Source organism: Nilaparvata lugens, chromosome 1 (genome assembly GCF_014356525.2).
Source record: "Nilaparvata lugens isolate BPH chromosome 1, ASM1435652v1, whole genome shotgun sequence".
Classification (NCBI taxonomy): domain Eukaryota; kingdom Metazoa; phylum Arthropoda; class Insecta; order Hemiptera; family Delphacidae; genus Nilaparvata; species Nilaparvata lugens.
Window position 1 is genome coordinate 53,133,848 of NC_052504.1, and position 18,844 is coordinate 53,152,691.

General features: G+C 35.3%; 1 protein-coding gene across 3 annotated transcripts in view; it reads right to left on the reverse strand.

The window, feature by feature from the left end:
* LOC111049349 overlaps nucleotides 1-18,844 on the reverse strand; it is a 106,833-nt gene that overhangs the window by 51,893 nt on the left and 36,096 nt on the right. For all 3 annotated transcript variants that reach the window (XR_005572278.1, XM_022335394.2, XM_039436460.1), the window contains 2 exons: nucleotides 18,490-18,830; nucleotides 17,841-18,112 (listed from right to left, as the gene is read on the reverse strand). Coding sequence is in view for 2 of the 3 variants with exons in the window: in XM_022335394.2 (XP_022191086.2) it covers nucleotides 17,841-18,112; nucleotides 18,490-18,830 (613 nt within the window). In the remaining variant the exon portion in view is untranslated. The remainder of the gene's footprint in view (nucleotides 1-17,840; nucleotides 18,113-18,489; nucleotides 18,831-18,844) is intronic.

Sequence of the window (18,844 nt, forward strand, 5' to 3'; positions counted from 1 at the left end):
AATCGTTAAGTTAATTATCTCAGGGGTGAACCCTACTGAATTAACCTAATCAAATGTCGTCAGTATTCATTTTAAACACTTCTGACCTTTCTTGGGACTTGAAAGGTTTGATTTCAGCCCCTACAAGAATTTCAAGTAAGCATGCTGCGTCCATACCCCCCTTATGTGGGCGCACCTGGTTTTCTATTACTGTTTGACTTGCCTGCATTTTGTATTTTAATACGAATGAGAATAAAATGCATTCCTTCTGTTTTAGTACACTTATAAGTTCTTTTTCTTGGCAACTTCAAATCAATAGCGATTATGTCAAATCTGTCACTGTGAGTTGAAGGTAGAAGTTTCATGAAAGTAGTTCATCTTATCGATAAAGCGATCATGAGAAAAAGCAACAGTAATATTTGGAGAAGGAAGACGCACTTTGAGAATGGCGCAACAATAGTTCTCGCTTCTCGGCTGTCATCGCCGTGCTGTTGCCTAGATTCGAGCACCAAGGTCTGCACTGCGCACTGTAAGCGATATGCCCCGCTTTTTGAGCAATGGAACTTTTAGAATTTATGTGACTTTCAAATGACATCAGAAATGCCAGCTCGTTTACACCGCTCACTTCCACTTCCAAGGGCTAGAGAACTCTGTATTGTCATGAATTTCCACACCGTCAAAATAATAAAACAGTAATTCCTAACGCCATCAAGAGAGAAAGGATTATGTCGGCATTGTCAGATATTTCACATTTTCCGAAAAAGGCGGGACAGTTGTTGTTGTCAAATACACCATGAGAAAATAAGAATATTTTAGATCCAAGATACAATAATTAATGACACCTTGTACACTACCTACTAATTATTTGTGAATTCCGTCAAATTATCAATAACGCTGGGTATACTTGATGTTGATAACAGAGAGTGATTCTCATGCTACTTAATGTCACATTGTTCCCAATTAGAATATACAATCAATCATTCTGAAGAAGTGGCACAAGTATGTGTTTACATTTGGGATGTGGATGTGGATGTGGATGTGGTTGTGTCAGACAATGCAAAGTGAAAATGTGTTCCAGCAACCAGTATCGGTACTACAGTATCTTATATTAGAAATAGCCTATACAAATGAAGTGATCAATAGCGATATATTTTCATGCAACTCAATTAAATCCCAATCAACATTACCATGCTCCAAAAAGATAATTATTTTCATCTGATTTATTCAATCGGTAGCCTCGCCAAATATGATCTACTTTTCCATGTTTTTGAATGAAAAACTTATATCATTTGAATGAGGGAGAAATTACGCTGAAAATGATAAAAGTATTTGAATAGTTCGATGTACCTTTAGGGAAGAGGTAAAATTGATAAGAAAACAGATCCAACTGTTTACTAACAGATCTAACTGGTTACTTAGTCTATGATAAGAACATTTAATCAGTTTAGGTATAATCACTGGTAAGAATATTGGAATCTATCAAATAAGTTGAGAAGGAGTTCAAGAATAGACAGAGAACACCCCAAGAACAACCCAATAGAGATGGAAAACTCTAAGCCGTAATGAGGAAATTGGAAGGAAAAAAACTGTTTCCAACGACTTGTTGATTGAGCTGACTACAGGATCAAAAGTTCATGATCAGATTTAAGATAGAAATGCTTTATATTGCACCATTCTTAGGTAGTAATATCGCAGGAATCGCGTTGTTCACATTGAACAGTGCGCCTTCAATGCTCTCATTTGAAAATTCGTTGATTGTCGTGGGTGGGGTAGGTCATGGTCAACAAGTAATCTGATAAGTAGACTACGGTAGTTGAGTGCAATTCTTGGCTTGGTAGTAGCATATTCAGAATTATAATAATAGCGCGCCATATTATGACCATGAACTATTCGATATCAATGGTTGAGAGAACTATTAATCATCAACGTTATTAGAATAGCTACTAAGCATAATAGCAATGGAATGCCAACTGTTAAGTCATTAAATCATCAGTGATTGAAGTTGGCCAGATTTTGAAAAATAAGACTTGAGCGCGAAACACCACTAGCACTTCCCTGTAGCTTATCAAACCTGTATTGTTCAATCTCAACCGCATTTTTCTATACCATATTAACTCACTATAATGCTGGAGCTATAACACAGTTAGTAGCCTATTCAAGAAGAGGCTAGTAGGAGAACAGCGGTTCCAAATTGGTCCAGTCTCGAACGAGGTGAAGCAAGGCCTTGCTCCATGTACAGTATCAACCTCCCCCATTACGCGTTATCCACTCATTATCTACTCGCTTAGCTCTTTGTTAAATATTTCGTTTATGGACTCTGTCCGGAGCGCTTAACGGTCCAGAGCCGCCATTCGACATGGGAATGAATGGAAAATAGTGCCATTACAACGTCTGTTTTTGGTCCATCTGCCTGTGTGGTCAAGCATCCTCGATTATCCGTGGCCAAGTCGCACATCAAGGGACGAATTTATAATAAAAAATAACTGTATTCAATATATAAAAGCATTGCTATTTTGATGCCGATTCTATTGAAAAAAGGATATACTGATTTATTGCTCAAAAACTATGAATGATAATTAATGTGGCAATATATCTGGAGTCAGTAGATATTTCCAGTTCATCATAGGAAATCGTAATGGAAATATTCAATTTTCATATGCCAGAAGTTCTATCAAGCTGATCAAGCTCTTTCTATTCTTTAGCTCTTGAAGCAAATGGGGTTGTAAAAATATTGTGTTTTACCAAAGACAAATCTGTATTCTTCTAATAATTACACAATAAAAAGTGAGGGAATTCGAGAACTACAGTTTTTCAAAACATCCATTTCTTTAAAAGAGAGCGTAATTGTATAACAATAGTAACTCGATCTGTGAAAAGAATTTAACAGAATAGTATTACAAGAATCCATTCTCAATGTGAAATCAAATGAAACAAATTTTCAGCCGAATTTCCAGAATCCAGAGAAATTTTTATGAACATCAGGATCACGTAATAAGTATTATGCTTATAATATAATTTAATAAACTGCAGCCAATATAGGAGCTAAAAAGGTTGTTTTTTTATAAAACGACTATCACTTGAATGTTTAAGCAATAAGTAGTCATAAGTGATTTATTAGAAGAGTGATGCATGGGAATGCCGCAATGCCGGTTATCAGACAGCAGGATAATCCTCGTTCCATTGTCGTGATCATAATATTACCAACAATTCTCAGCTGATAGGATGCACCTTGATGAAAACAGAAAGGTAAATCCCGTTAACTGTTTGTAACCTATATGATTTCTACGTCAAACCAGGATTTGTTCTTTCATGAACATTAATGCAATGAACAATGTTCGAAAAGGTGTTCGTGACTTGTGAAAGTGAGTGCGATGCGATGGAGATGAGCCGTCGTCGTGATCGGTCGAGAACTGTTCAGAACGACGACCTCCATTCACAAATTCCCTCTGGTGTATCTTCTAGATCTCAGAAACTGTATAATTTGTAGAGTAATTTTATAATGGCAAGTGACTGAGTTCGTGTAGCTTCGTTAATTGATTCAAATAAAAAGAATCATTGACTGTTTGAAGTGGTTGATTTTTACTGCAGGAGGGGTGGGAAAAATTGTATTGTACGTTACACACATTATTTTCGTGATATTGGACTTTGATTATTGTTGATCGAAGATAAGATTGTTTGATAGTAGATGTCTGACTCAATGAAAAAGATAGGAAAATTGAGGCACGGTATCTGTAGAGGAAGCTTGCTTCAAAAATTTCATGGATGAATTGAATGAAATCATTAACTTTCATGAATAGAGAATCAGAATAGTTATTATACGAAATTGTAATTAATGTTGAATATGATATACTTTTTCAATTTTGCTTTGGAAAATATACGTTATCAAAGAGAAAACATTTATGGAGTTGGTTACAGAGGCAGTTGAAAATGATTTTAGTGTAGGCAGAATAGAATAGAAAAAGAAGAGATGAATTTATGTGTGAAGAGATGATTGGTTTGTATGATTTTATTGATAAACCAATTACATCAGTCTCATATTATGATATACATATTAAAGAGAAGAATATTATCAATTCATAGCTACTCACATCATTATACGATTTCAAATTTTTTAGAGAGTGATCAATAATCAATTTTAAAAAATCGATCAGACACAGTTGATAGCTAAAGGCTGGGTGCTGATGTGAACATCAAAGGAATTAGGAGTTTTCTCCAGAAATAAATCACATAGGCTAGTAGTAAAGCTAAAGGTACATGGTCGTGAAAGGTCGAAAAGAATCACAGGTTTGTAGCAGTGGAAGGCTAATCACTAACAATCATGCAAAAATTGTAATAATAGAGCAGACAGTATCAATGAGGCAATACGAAATGTGAACGATATCCACGTTTTGGAGTTATTTGAGCTTAGAGGCGAATTCTCAGCTAGTTCTCTGTGAAAACCTCAAATTGTTTGTGTAGTGCCTTACCGAAGTCAGTTGTCGATTGAATTGGAAACAGATTGGATCATTAGAGTGGCTACGTATCCATCACAAACTCATGCATTACGTGAGAGGTGCCTGAATATAGCAACATCATTTTCAATAATATCCTTGTTTAGTCGATCTTATTACTTCGATGACCGCTAGTTTTATATTTTCACTAATTGATTTTTCACAGTCAGATGAGGATTTAAATGACCTCTCGTGACTGGGGCACATAGCCCTTTCCTGTGAAATATATTAAATATTTATATAACAGCATTCTAACGATTTCTCGGCACTTGTACACGTTGGTCTGGGCTGAACGAGAGGAACATTAACATGTGGTACTGTACCACAATACCTTTACCTGAATATACCTTCACTTGAAACCTTTCTATCCTGAATATTTACCCTTTTATTTTGAAATCAGGAATGAGTATCTCTTCTATTAAAAGGGAGGATACAGTCATCACCCTAGACACTGATATTATATCTTATGTGAGTTTTCACATTTGGTGTGTATTGTATGTGATATATTATCTTATTGGCCTTGGGGTATTCAACAAGCACTTTTTTCAAGTAGCGTCGCTACTCCATTCACAATGCATTCAACAAAGACACACTCATTGCTCCAGTTTGGTTTGCATTACTCAGCAGCTTCTACTGACGTTAGGCTACTGTCACTGTGGCTTGCAACTTGGCTGCACTGTGGATTAGCTGCTCATCGGAGGACACCGTACTCTATGAAAAAGTAAATGGTGACGATGACTCCATAAGTAGTGTAGTGTAGATAATGCAATATTTTCTTCAGTCGGATGTCATTGTCACAGATCTGTCGGGATGTTGGAGATGGTTGGTTGTGTGGAGGCCGATAACCGGCATCCGCTAGTCGCTAGAATGGTAACGGTACACTACAATTGACACGGCCACGTACTTGCTTGCATCTAATCGCCCTTCTGGTGACAACTGTCAGTCAACGGATCATCCTCCACTTGGCATTCCTTCAAAGTACAATGGATGTTCTGTTGTTGCTGGTTGATAAGAGTACCTATTGTAAATAGGAAAGTTTGTTGGAAAGATTGGACTTTCAATAATGTCATATCTATATTATTGTTATACCAAAAACAAATTAATTGATGTGAACCTCGCCCCGAGAACATCTTTATGTCATGATAACTTTGATGAAGAAAAAAGAAAAATTTGTAAAAACATAAAGAATTAAAGTGAGGACCTGAGACGTTAATAATCAACCAATTATTCCAATATTCACTATACTAAGTATGTCTGAGTTTCTTTTCAAGTTTTGAGATTTTGAATAATATTAAAACAGTATTTTCCAGTTATCAGTGATGATTTAGTGAAATATTCTTATTTGGTTTCCAACTTATCTAAATTCCTAGTTTATATATGAATATTTTGGACTCAAAATCGGACAAAACTTATGAACTGATAAACATAACCTATTTTTGGACAATTTCTATTGAAATTTGGGAAAGGAACAGTTTTGGGCTTTAAGGCTTCAAGCCTGTTGTTCAGCATTTCCCAATCATTCATAGTTGAGAATGATGTTGTATTTATCAATGTATGAATAAATGAATGAATAAATTAATTAATAAGGATTACGGTGATAAGCCATTTTAAACTATACTAGTTAGTCTTGATCGATCTGCCATGACATCCAAACTCTCAAAAAGGAATAAAACAATTGAAGTAATAGTAGTCTACAATCGTAGTAATTTGGAACAGTTCGATTGGATTGTAAGCTTTTTGTTCGATAACCCATTACATTAATTTGAAGCTTGATGAATTAATGTGAAGAAGTTATGGGGATGCGTAGGTGTGAATTATATACCATTGATGAGAAAATGAGTAGAATAATGAGGTATTGCTTGTTGGCGGTTGCCGTTGATTGGCGTGCTGGGCTGTGGTTTGTAGTCAGTCGTGTTTGACCCTGAAACTCGAGATTGACCTACTTTGGCTACACACAGTCCCTTTCCTCTATTGGCCAGTGTCGGTTACTATAACATCGATCTCCAACTAGTTGACTCACAAAATCCGCATTTAATCAAACGACAAACTACGAATTAACCCAGCTTTGCTATTTGAGTGAGGGGTGGGTGAAATATGGATGTGATAATAAAGCAAGTGCCGAACAATTCCTGGATGATGACAGTTGGACAATAAAAAAAGAACTGCTTAAAATGTTCTGAGTCGACTGCAGAGAAATCGAGTTTTGGAGTGCGATTCATGCTATTTCGAGCATGTTTCAGAGTGGGAATAGACTATACAGTGGATTTCTAGTGAACTATACAAACAATCAAGTAATCGTATTTAAATAAAGAAAGTTGATTTTTGAGGTGGCCATTGGACGGTAGCCTATATGTAACTTATGAGCCGATAACAAAGTTTGGAATCCGATAACCTATTAAGAAAAAAGTTCCTAATGACATTCATTAATGAGAATTTGAAAAATTAATTTCGAAGAAAAAAATGCAATCTAATAAAAATAATTGAGAAAATTGTCCGAGTTGTGTTATAAGAAAGCTCCTATTAATGTGTTTGGGAAGGATCTCGCCGAATTCAGTTGTTCCAAGCTTGACATTTCCTTTCCGGAGCTGAATAGCTAGTAATGAGAAACCTAGACTTTTTGAAATCGTTGTGACCAATCTACTATTGTGAGCACCTCTTCATTTGTTCATTGCATTCTTCCTTGCTCTCAATTTCAGGGCCAAATGAAAATGAACAGTGTAAGTGACTGAAAATGGCCTACTAGAATAATATCAGGTGATAATGAATTTATCTCAGTGAGAAAAACAGTGGAATGGAGGTCGTGAGAAAAGAGGATTCACTGTACAATAATAATGAGAGCTGAAAAATCAGAAGAACAATAACTAGGCGTACCGTGGCGTACCGGCTTGTTCGCGGTCCAAAGCTTAATGGCAAAATTATGATTGATCGTATCCGTCATAAAATTGTAATTGTAAAATATCGTGAAGTTTTCAGTTGAACCTGAAAATAGAAATTTTCATTCTCCTTGGAATGTTTACTGATACTATATTCAAATTGTTGATGTATCTATTGCTCAAATTTATCTATTGGCTAAATCCTTTGGGGACGAGGGTTTCACTCTCGAGATTCAGATGATTCTGCAATGGGAATCAAGTCCATTTATTGGTATTCCAACTAGAGAAATGATGGTTTTGAATGATAATTTCAAGACTAGTCGAACTTATAATAACTTTGTCAATGCATAGCATTGATCCAAAAATCCAATGAATTTTCACTAATAAAATCACAAATGAATTGATGATTAATTATCACCTGATCAATCATGAAATCGAACCTGCATCGGAATGATCAATCATCATTCTTTTGAACGAGAAGTTCAGAAATTTCCAAAATTTCTGTACCACTGTTATGTGGACAGATACAGCAATAGAAGAAGCAATCCGAAATCAATGGACGTTAGTAGGCTACTATAAGTTTAGTAATAGTACTAAGGAACAATGAATATGGTATGAATAAGCATATTGAAATGATGAAAGAACGAAAGGACTTGAGAACGATCAACGATAAGAATGTAGTGGATTTCTAACACTAGTTGTGCACACTAATTCGAAACCAATTGCTGTGAGGAAGAAATGATGCAGAAAGTGGAGAAAACGTTCATTACACCGTCCACTGTGAAACTAGCCGTTTCACCCAGAAGGATGTGAGTGAGATACAGATCTGCTATCACGATAACTTATATACCAGTAATTAAAAGAGGCGCTTTGGCGGATAAAGTTTCTCGCTCGATCGGCTAGTGGCTGCCTCTAGTCTAATAGAAAGCCCCAACTCTCATGGCCAAGGCTAACAAACCAACATCTTCGTTTGCACTTTCCCATACTGAGTGCAGAGTGCTCTCCTCTAATAATTATTATTGTTTGGAGACTAAATGCAAGCTCACTCACGCCTGACGGCTGACGGCGAATGTTGTAGTGTAAACCAGGTCATTAGATCGTGGCAAAAATCTAAATGAAATGGATAGCTTCCTCCGCACTACACCCACCGGAACTGGAGAATGTTACAGCAAAATTTCATTTCACTTCCATGTGATTCATAAATAATGCTTGCCTTCATTTTTTCCATAAATATGTTCTCAGGCAAGTATACCATTTCTCTACGTCTTGAAAACTCATCATGTTGAGCAAGATTCCAGTAGTAGTCCAGTCAATATAGACATAAAAAAGGGGTGTGCTTGCAATTTATATTGTAGTTCTGATTTTTAATATATCATTTGGGTACATAAAAGAAGTCCAGAACCAATTTCTTCATGCACAATTTCCTTGTGCTAGATACAGAGTGGCCCAAAAACCTCGTATTTTCGGCTCATTTTCCAGTTTTCAGTTATTTCTGCCAAATGTCGTAATTGGACAGAAAATATTTGCTCTTGCCTTTTTTTAAGATTATTAAATTCTGAATAAAATGAGATCATTCGGAACTCTCTATAAGGCTGAAGAAAAGGTTGAAGGCTGAAGGTTTGGAGATATATTTCATTATAAATACTGAACTCAATGACTCCACGATTAAAAGGCTGGATTCACGATTTTCGGAAACAGGGATTAAAAAAGATAATCAATACTTATAAATGTATAAATAGTTGTGTATAATACTTAGGTATAAGTAGTTAACAAGGGCACATGTTTTATTTATATAAATAGTATAGAAATTGTAGGCTTTCTATATTCATTTTTGCACTACAACAATATTAAAATATGATTATCTATAATAATAACCCCTGCTCATTAATACATATTTCGTAACAATAGCATTGTTTTTAATGGGGTCAATGACTCACTATAGGATTTCATTCCTCCATAATTTCGATAACCAATTTCTATTGAAGTTAATGGAGTACTACAAATAACTATGCAATTTTATAGGTTGGTGTTTTCATTGAGGTATTGGATTACTGTAGGCCGGATTACTGTAGGCCTAACAAGTGTCAAGGATTTAATATTTTGATATATGATATTTTGGAATTCAAATGACAATAGTCTTCATTTTTGGCATAAGTTGAGCTATTTTGACAACAATATAATGCACAAACACTTTGATCGATAAGAATATATAATTCATAATTCATTATCTCCAGACTGATTCATGCAACCTACAACTTACTTCATTAATTCTTGAAACAACTCTATTTAAAGAGAAATCTCATGTTTTATGATAGCATAGTTTTTATAGAGATTGCATAGAGAAAAGCCCACCTTTTATCCACCTGACTTTGAGGAAATCATTCAATCGAATTATTTATCCACCTTAAAAGAAAGTTTAACCTGATATCAAGGATACATGGAATGTTATTTTGAGCTATGAATGCATATAATATGCATACCTATGAAGCACAGATTTTTAAACTTCTGTATACAGACTTCCAAGTGCTAGTAAAAATGACTCTGCAAGTGGTACTAAATAGATACATTCTTTAGACATGAACTAAACCCATGAATACAAATATTTTCACTTTCATTTTTTCAACTATCATGAACTGTGAAGAAACTAGCATGCTGTCATTAGATCATCCAAAAAACTCGAAATTGAACCAAGCCTCAGATTACTATTTGACTATCAAGGCTACTGTTGAATTAGTAGTTGGTGTCTATGTTGCAGTTCACGTTTCAATCAGAATCTCGATTTCTTCCAATTTCTGAGCTCAAATAATATGCTCGACCTTGTTGCTTTTCGATTAACTGCAGAGAAGCCGAAAATCTTGAGCAACGAATCCCAAATAAAATGACTGCAGCACGAAATGCTCATTTCTTCTCAACGTTGTCAATAATATTGAAGATTCGAAATCTTCACAAACTGGTGATAATTTTGGTAAATCTCCTTTCACCAGCATGATAATTGTCATATCCTCATCGATTTGATGTTCTTATTGAAGTGATGATCATAGAAAATCACGACAAAAATTATTAATTTCCTACAGAAGATTGTTTCAAAATAGGACTCGGAGAAAACTGATGTTAACTCATCGGCTGTGTACTGGCTGAGATAGACATTGAAACGAATTTCTCCGAAATAAGATAGTGTCTAACCTTAAATTTATCTGTATTGTAGCAATGATTATAGAGTATGGATAAAACTTAGCTGTTCTACAGCAATTCTGAATCTTCATTGAAGTTCAAAATGAAGAAAACAATAATCTTCTTCATAAAAATTGAGGATTTCATGACTTCGAAATTGATTTTCATTTTGAGTATCTTTGAAATATTTTATTGTTGATTCTTTGATATATTATGATTGATGTTACCATGAAAGTAAACCAGTTCATAGGGAAGAAAATCATGAGCTTATTGGAAAATGCTACTAGCATTTTAACCAACACTGGGAGACTATTTTATCAAATTGGAGATTCTTAAAGGCAGTGGAAAGAATTTATTCAATCTCTTCGAAGTGAGAATCCTTACTTTCAAGAAACGGTCCACTTGTCTTTCTGAAGACAGATCCAGCTTTCTCTTATTGAAGATGTCAATTTGTTGTATATTAATTATGAAAAGTTACATGTCCGTGTATGTTTGAAAGCCGTAAGTAACTTAAAAAGTTATTTTTTTAACATCAACCACATTGTTGTCATAACTTTTATTAATAGCAACATTACAATACTGAAAGAGAAAGGAATAAGAAGTGAGATTGTTAACATTATTTAGCAAGTAAGGCATGAGGCACGACATTATTCATAGGTCAAGGAGAAAACTCTCAAAGCTCAAAGGCATTCTTATATCGACGAATATAGCAGGAGCTGTGTAGGTAATCATGGTTCAAAAAGTCATAGAGCTCAAGAAGGCACGATGCTTCATAAAGGAATGCAACAGGTAAAGTAATGAGAAGACTTCCATAAACGTTTATCCAAGTGCCGTTGGAAATCTACAGGTATAATAATTAACAGGTTTATTACTGTACTGTACTAAGAATTGACCTTAGCATCAGCTTTAAAAAGCTCCAACAAATCTACGTCACCACTTGAATGATCTTTCAGCTGATATTAAACGTTATTAAAACCATGAACGGTACAGTCTCACAAGGTTGATTTGGAATGCAAGTTTCTGTCATGATGTGTTACTCGAACCCTGAGATGTGTTGAATGCTATGGCATTGACAGAATCTATTGAGTCAGTTCTGTTCTTCACATTGGAATAAATCTGCCTTCAAAGAATCATTTTCCATGATTTCAAAATAGAATGTTATATTACAACAATATCAGGTATGAGGTAGCTAGTAAGACATTTTTATGGACTTCTAACAGCTTTCATTGAGATGTAGTGTATCATTGATATTGCAATCAAGATATAAGGAATGAGATCGCCTAATGAAACCTCTTATTTGATAGAGCCTTAAGTATGTAAATTGATGGTTTTGCATCGGCTGCGAATGAACTTTTATTTGGAGGGGGGTACTCGTGCAATGGATTTGAGTTTGAAGTTCGAAGTTTTAATCTTGTGATTATTGGCCCACATTAAACGCAGATGGATTTTCTCAATCCAATAGGCTAACTTTTAGAAAAGTTAGTAACATTGTTCTGTCCAAAAGAGAGAGTTCTAGAGAGATACCAAAAAGGCGAAAAATTGATAGGAAGGGAAAAGCTTGCTCTAAATTGGCTGGTCGACGTCAGTCAACATTGCAGCGTTAGCTGAAAAACGGAATTGTGCACTCGAGAGCGAGCAGTTGGAGGGCACTTGAAGTCAGCCACCAAACCAAGGCTCCTACACTTCACTAACCACTCCACTTTTCCTATTTATCCGAGTCTTCTTATCAGAGTCTCAAAGAAAGAAGATCATCCTGTGTCACAACTTATTCAGGATTATGTTAAATGATCGTCGGTTCATAATGTAATGTTGATATCGGAATCCAAAGGTGGTTGATCAATGAGTACAAGAGATCAGTGAGTTTGATTGTTTAAAGCAAATTGATTTGAGATGAGCTAATACAGAGTTCAGTAATAAAGATATTTTTGTTGTTACCTATAAGGAATCGTAGCGGAATGGTTGTATTGAAACAATTCTAGAAGCTATCACAGAATCAGATCCTTCAAATTTGAATTACCACTTCCAAGATTATTGGAATTATATGATAATTTAGAATCATTAAAATTTAATAATTATTTATCTTTAGTTAGTAGGCCTAGGCCAAGAATAGTGTATAGGGCTATACACTATCCTTGGGCCTAGGCCCAGTCTTGACATTGACTGTATCCTTTAGTCCTAAGATATTTTGTTATGAAATTGATATGATTTTAAAAACTTAGAAAAGAAGGACTTTATAATTGCTGGTAAAAAAATTGTGAGAGTTTATTGTTGAAACATGGAACAAAACCAACTAGAGATCAGACCGGAGAATCAAAGTTGAATTTACAATTTCTACACAGATCAAAACGAAGAAACATAAAATGAATATTGGAACAAAAAACAAAAATGAAGATAGAATTGAATTTCAATTTGGAAAGCAGGACCCTAACCAGGAACAACTGAAACCACATTTTTCAACCAAGTTTTATAGGCTGTAAACTTTTCACATCAGGTTGTTATGTGTGTCAGATAGATAGCTTATACGTTTGCCCACGGATACTATACTATGATTAAATTTTGTGCGGCCGTAGCTAGAATGACAGTGGTCGGTGTTACAGCTCTGACTTGCAATGTAATTGCGGATTTCTAGTGCAGAGTTCGGTTTAGAGAGGAAATATTAATTGAATCGAACGAGAACGGCGCAGCGCTGCCTGGCCTAACGAGCGGTGCACGAACCACCGACCATTTCAACATTTTTCATTTGAGGCCGTTGGGAAAGTGATTCACAGTTCATCGACACGTTGTATTAATGGCAAAATGTGAATTCTCACTACTGGTCATCGCTTCTAATTCGTTATGGTGGATTGCGCAGCATGGGAATGAAGATTGAAATTGAATAATTAATCGATTATCCTCGGTTTTGATTCCGTGAAAATTTATTTCATTAGGAGAATAATACCTATTATGCTAATTCTAATCCATGAAACATTCAAGTTGGTATTTAAATGTACTTCAAGGATAAACTCTCTTAGTCGCTCAAAAATATTTTTTTAATGTACATTTTCCCTTCGTTAAAACTAAATGCTGTAAGGAAATATAGTTATACTCGAGGGAAATTAGCACCTCTTAGTTGAAAAGTGTGTCTCCACCAAATAGGTTAAAAACAAAACATTCATGAGAAAACCGTAGAGGGTTTCTTTCCTCAGAAAGAATTATATCTAACTAGTAGGTAACCCGTGCTTCGCAAGGGTCTATTTTAAAACTGCAGAATGAAAACTTGACGTAATAAAAAATTTGAAATTTGAAAATAGGCCTATAACCATCCTCGGTTAATGAAGAATCTTTATGCAAAATTTCAAATCAATCAGTCCAGTAATTCAGACGTGATGATGTGTCAAACATAATTTTCCTACATCACGAATGGTACAAACGAAGGCCAATGATAGGCCTACAGCATGAAGACTATGTGCATTTCATTTGTACTGGTGGCAAAATTTTACAATAAAAATAATTATTTGATAAAATCCAAGTTCAATTGTGATGAAAACAAATTCCTTCAAAGAATAATTGATAATAATACGTTTTGAGGGAAAAAATTAAGAACAAAAAAATTGGGAAGCATCGAGATTCGAACCCAGGAACCATCACTCCGTAAGCTAGCGTTTTACCGTTGCGCTACACTGCTGTTCGAAAATGTTAGTCTTGTAACAGCATTATAACCTCCTCATAAAAAAACACACTTTGGGCTATGGAACTTCATGTACGGTAGCATAGATGAATTTGAACATTAATTCTGAAAAATCTAGAAGGAAAATTGAAATTTGGGCTTCCAGGTGCATGACATTGATATTTTTAGAATCTATGTTAAAAATTTGGAGATCTAAATCATTCCCGTTTTTCCGGTATGCAATCCACAAGTTGACATGTTTTGATGCAAACAAACGAACAAACGAACACACAAACAAACACAACCCTACTCTCTCCTATTATATAAGATCTTATTATCTGGTGATCAGAATCGACCCCATACTGATGACTGTGACTCTACTATTCTTGAATCATTAGCAAAAGGGTATTATCCAATGTATGATAATGGAATTTTTTAATTGAAAAATGTTGGTGTTTATTACTACAGCAGTATACTCTGCAGTCAAGTGCAAAAAACTGTTGTTTCCATAAGAGGAACCGCAGATTCTATTTATTTAGGATATAGAATCAAATTCGGTTTTATTATGACATTTGTCGTACTAAATAGTGTCTTTGGCGCGTGCGCTGCACGCACACTTGCATGACGACCTGTCGGAAGTTAGTTGGTGTGTTGACTGTTGAGTGAGTGCTTTGAAGAGAGACGCTCGCGAAGCAAGTGGGCCAACTGCCGACAGAGAATCTCGCACAGACGCATTCTCTAATTACCGGCCCATTCGACGAAGAAAACCTGGCTAATTACTGCCTTTTCTTTTCGTTTTCAGCTCTGAATATATTGAGAAGACAAAAATGAAAGTAACGATTATTATATACACATAAGTACTGTAATGCAACCTAAGTACCGCAATCAAAGTGTAAACTAGACTGTCTAAGAGCCTAAATTTAAACTAGAATTCATTTTAAACTACATAGATTGAATTCTCATCAAGTCTTGCTCGTTATAATTTCATTCTAAGTTTAAGCCACCAGTTGATTTAATTCAGTTTTGTATTGTAATATTCAGCTTTGAATGTGCGAACGGCCCTAAAAGTAGCAATTTATTGTTCTGATTTTTCATCTTAATTATTTATGATTTTGAAATTAGTGAAATATTTTTTCATCATTGTATGTGTATTTATTGTATTGTATTTTTATTTATTATATTGTATTATTTATTGTATTTATTTTATTGTATATTGTATTTATTGTATTGTATATGATTGTGTATTTATATGATGCATGATAAATTAGTAAGCCTATATAGTTATTATTTAATATTTTTTGCTAATTTCAAGTTAGTTGCTAGAAGAAGTAGTCCTGGTGAGAACGACCTATCTTATTAAATTATACCTTTATTATATTGAAAAATTGCTCATTAGTCTTTTAAGAGTAGACTGCAATGTACTGTATTAAAATAATATTATATTGATAGAAGCAATATACTTTTCAAGGATTCCGTAGAATAGTTGAATTGAAAAGAAATATTTTCATGGGTTGTCTCGTTGAATGTCATGGATATTCTAGGTTTTTCCCAAATCAATTTATTTGTTTCATTCATGAATAAAGATAGACCTCTTTCCTGCATCCATTGATAACAGTATAAAAACTTTGCCATATTTATTATTCTATATATAATGTTAAGTAGGTGCCTGGAATCTGATTGGAGTTCAAGACTTCAACAACATGACTCACTAGACTAGATTGAGATAAAAATGTTTCAAGTCTTGGGAAGCACAGCGATGTGGGACATGAAGCAGCAGCAGCAGCAGCAGCAGCAGCAGCAGCAGCAGCAGCAGCAATTCAAAGCAGCGCATTCGCACAGGTATCGGGTTGTTTTTTTAACCGTTAGCCAAAATGAAGAGTCTAATTCTTGATCTGTGGTCGTATCGATTTCGTTTCTCTCAGTCTTGACTGCCCACTTTTTTCTGTTTCTCACAACATGACCGTGACTTATTCGGTACTGAAAGGTAATGCGATCCGCTCGTATTTATTTAACTCGGTCCCCAGTCTCTCTTGCACCTCGACGCATTGTCTTTTTTTATTTTTTCTTTCGCAGTGAAAGCTTTCTCATCTTATCTGTCTCATCTTTATTACGTATTAACCCACATACGAGAAAGAAAATAGAAAACCACCCGTCTACTAATAAAATGATGATGGGCTATGTGGAACTGCATTACGTTACATGATAATATAAATTTAATACAGAGCCTGAATTCCACGAGTGATGGGGAAAATAGTGCAAACTTTTGTGTTGAACTACCAATGCAGCTCTTGCCTCAAAAATAAGAGCAATTTGAACAAAAATGAAGATATTACAGTAACTGAAGTGCTACTGAAGTGTGAACTCCGGTAGAATATGAGACAATTCGAAAACTTCTTTTTTCATTTAATTATTGATAGTAAATTTTCCTCTGTATGAATCAAGCCTAATTCTTCATTCATTTCCATCATATGAAATATTAAGATTTAACTTACTTTTCACGATCATTTGCCTCTTGATTGATACAAATTTTATATTTTTATTGACTGTTTTGTAATTGCATGCATTATTATAACTAGAATAGAAATAGGAACTGAGAATAAATATTCTTTATTGCATGTGAAAATCTGTAAGATTCGTTTGAACTTTATTAAGCTCAAGTAGCCTACCAGCCTGATAGACATCTCACTAGACTATTGATAATGGACAATGGACACAACATGTCGACTGTCTTCCAAGGTTACAAGGACTTCCATTAACTGCGACTGAACGAAACTGACAATGTTATTATTCTTTGGTGTTTTTATTCGCGTTTTTATTATCTGTTGCGTCTCAAATTGATTCGCAACTACAATGATTTGTGTTCGTTCGAAAGAGCAACAGATATGCAGTCGCAAATATTTTGTATTGAAAAATAATAATGATGGATTACAAAATTACTCCAGCGAACTCATTTGTACATTATAATCGATTGTAGAACTGTCTTAGTGAACAACAGTTCACAGTAATTGATTCTTATATGAACTTATGTGCAGCTCTATGCATTTAGTTTAATAATTCATTTTGAACTGATCTATTCACTGACAGTTCCGGGTTCTATTCCAGACTAGACTGACATTTCAATTGTGATTGATCTTCATAGGCAACAATCGTTATCCATACTTGAGCATAATAACCTCATCTTGGCTTGCATTGAGACAGAGAAGAGCTTCACTATCACACTATCACATCATTGAATCAGATTGGATCTCAATACCATTCAGTCCTACATGAACTAAGTTAATGTTACAAACAATTTTCCTTCTTCATACATCTATAATATAATTTATCATGTACTAGTTATTTATTTTTAGACGATGGAATTTTAACCTATTTTAATTTTTGAAAGCCTAATTACCTCACTAGGTTAATATGAATATGGCAAATTGTATATTTTTCCAATTGACGTTATTGAGATCAAACTCAATTAATTCATCCTTCAATAGCAGAATAGGAAAATGTAATATTCAATTTAAAAAAACGTTAAATAATCAATCAATCTTCTATTCACTTGAACAGAAAAAATACAAAAAACATCTTAAAATTTGCTTGGTAATTGCTGGAAATGTAGAATCTAGGTAATACTTTGTCATAATAAGGCAATCAAGTTAAATAGCATGTTGATAGTATGTAATTTGAACTCACCAGTACAGGAATATGGTTGACAAAGTAGCAGAGGCCAAGCACGGAGAGGACAGTGCAGAGAGGCAGCTCCTGACGGACGCTTGTGCCGGAATTGTGCAGACAAGGCGCGCGGCTATTGGTGGATGAGGCCGAGTTGGTGGTTGACCCGTAGCACGGCTCAGCGATGGCACCGTAATCCAAGTCCTCACTGCCAGACTCCACAAACGAGCTGCTGTAGTGCAGGCGACTCGTGTCCGGGCCCGAGTCCAGGTAGGTGATCGGCGGGCTGCCACCTTCAATTTAATTCATAAAAATGTTTTATTGTTCCACAAAAAATGACAGTGACAAAGCATCAATGAATGTACTAATTTTATGTAGATTATGCTTAAGCCATTTTACAAATAAGCAGATACTCATGTTATTATAAGCGAGAGGCTTTCTAACATAAAGAAAACTAAAATGAAGAAAACTCTGGAAAATTACAAATTACAATGATTTGATTTGTCACAAACAGCACGCAAATTGATTTTAAGAAATTTTATCATTATGTATTTTTTGTACTTTAAAGTGATTTTTTTCAATTTATTATGTATTGTTTTTGTGTATTATTTTGAGGTTAAATAAATTTTATTTCATTTCTATCTGAACTAGAATGTTGAAGATGAATTACCTTGTTCGTTGGCCGGCGAGATTCGCAGCAACTCCTCGACCAGACACCTGCGTGCCCGCGCGCTGCAGTCGCTCACACTGTGCGTGACTCGTGCGCTGCAGTCGCTCACACTGTGCGCTACACGCGTGCTGCGCGAGCGCATTGTCGATATCATGGAGATGTCGGACAGTGCGGACGACAGATCCGAAGACGAGTTGAGCAGCTGGCGTCGATGCACGCGACAGTCGGACGTCGACGCCGACGAGGATGCTGATGACGTCAGCCGACAGCAGGTCGAGAACAGCGCCACCACCGAACCAACCGCCAGAGAAGTGTGTAGCCCCAGCCAGAACACTATGTACCTATCGACAAAAAC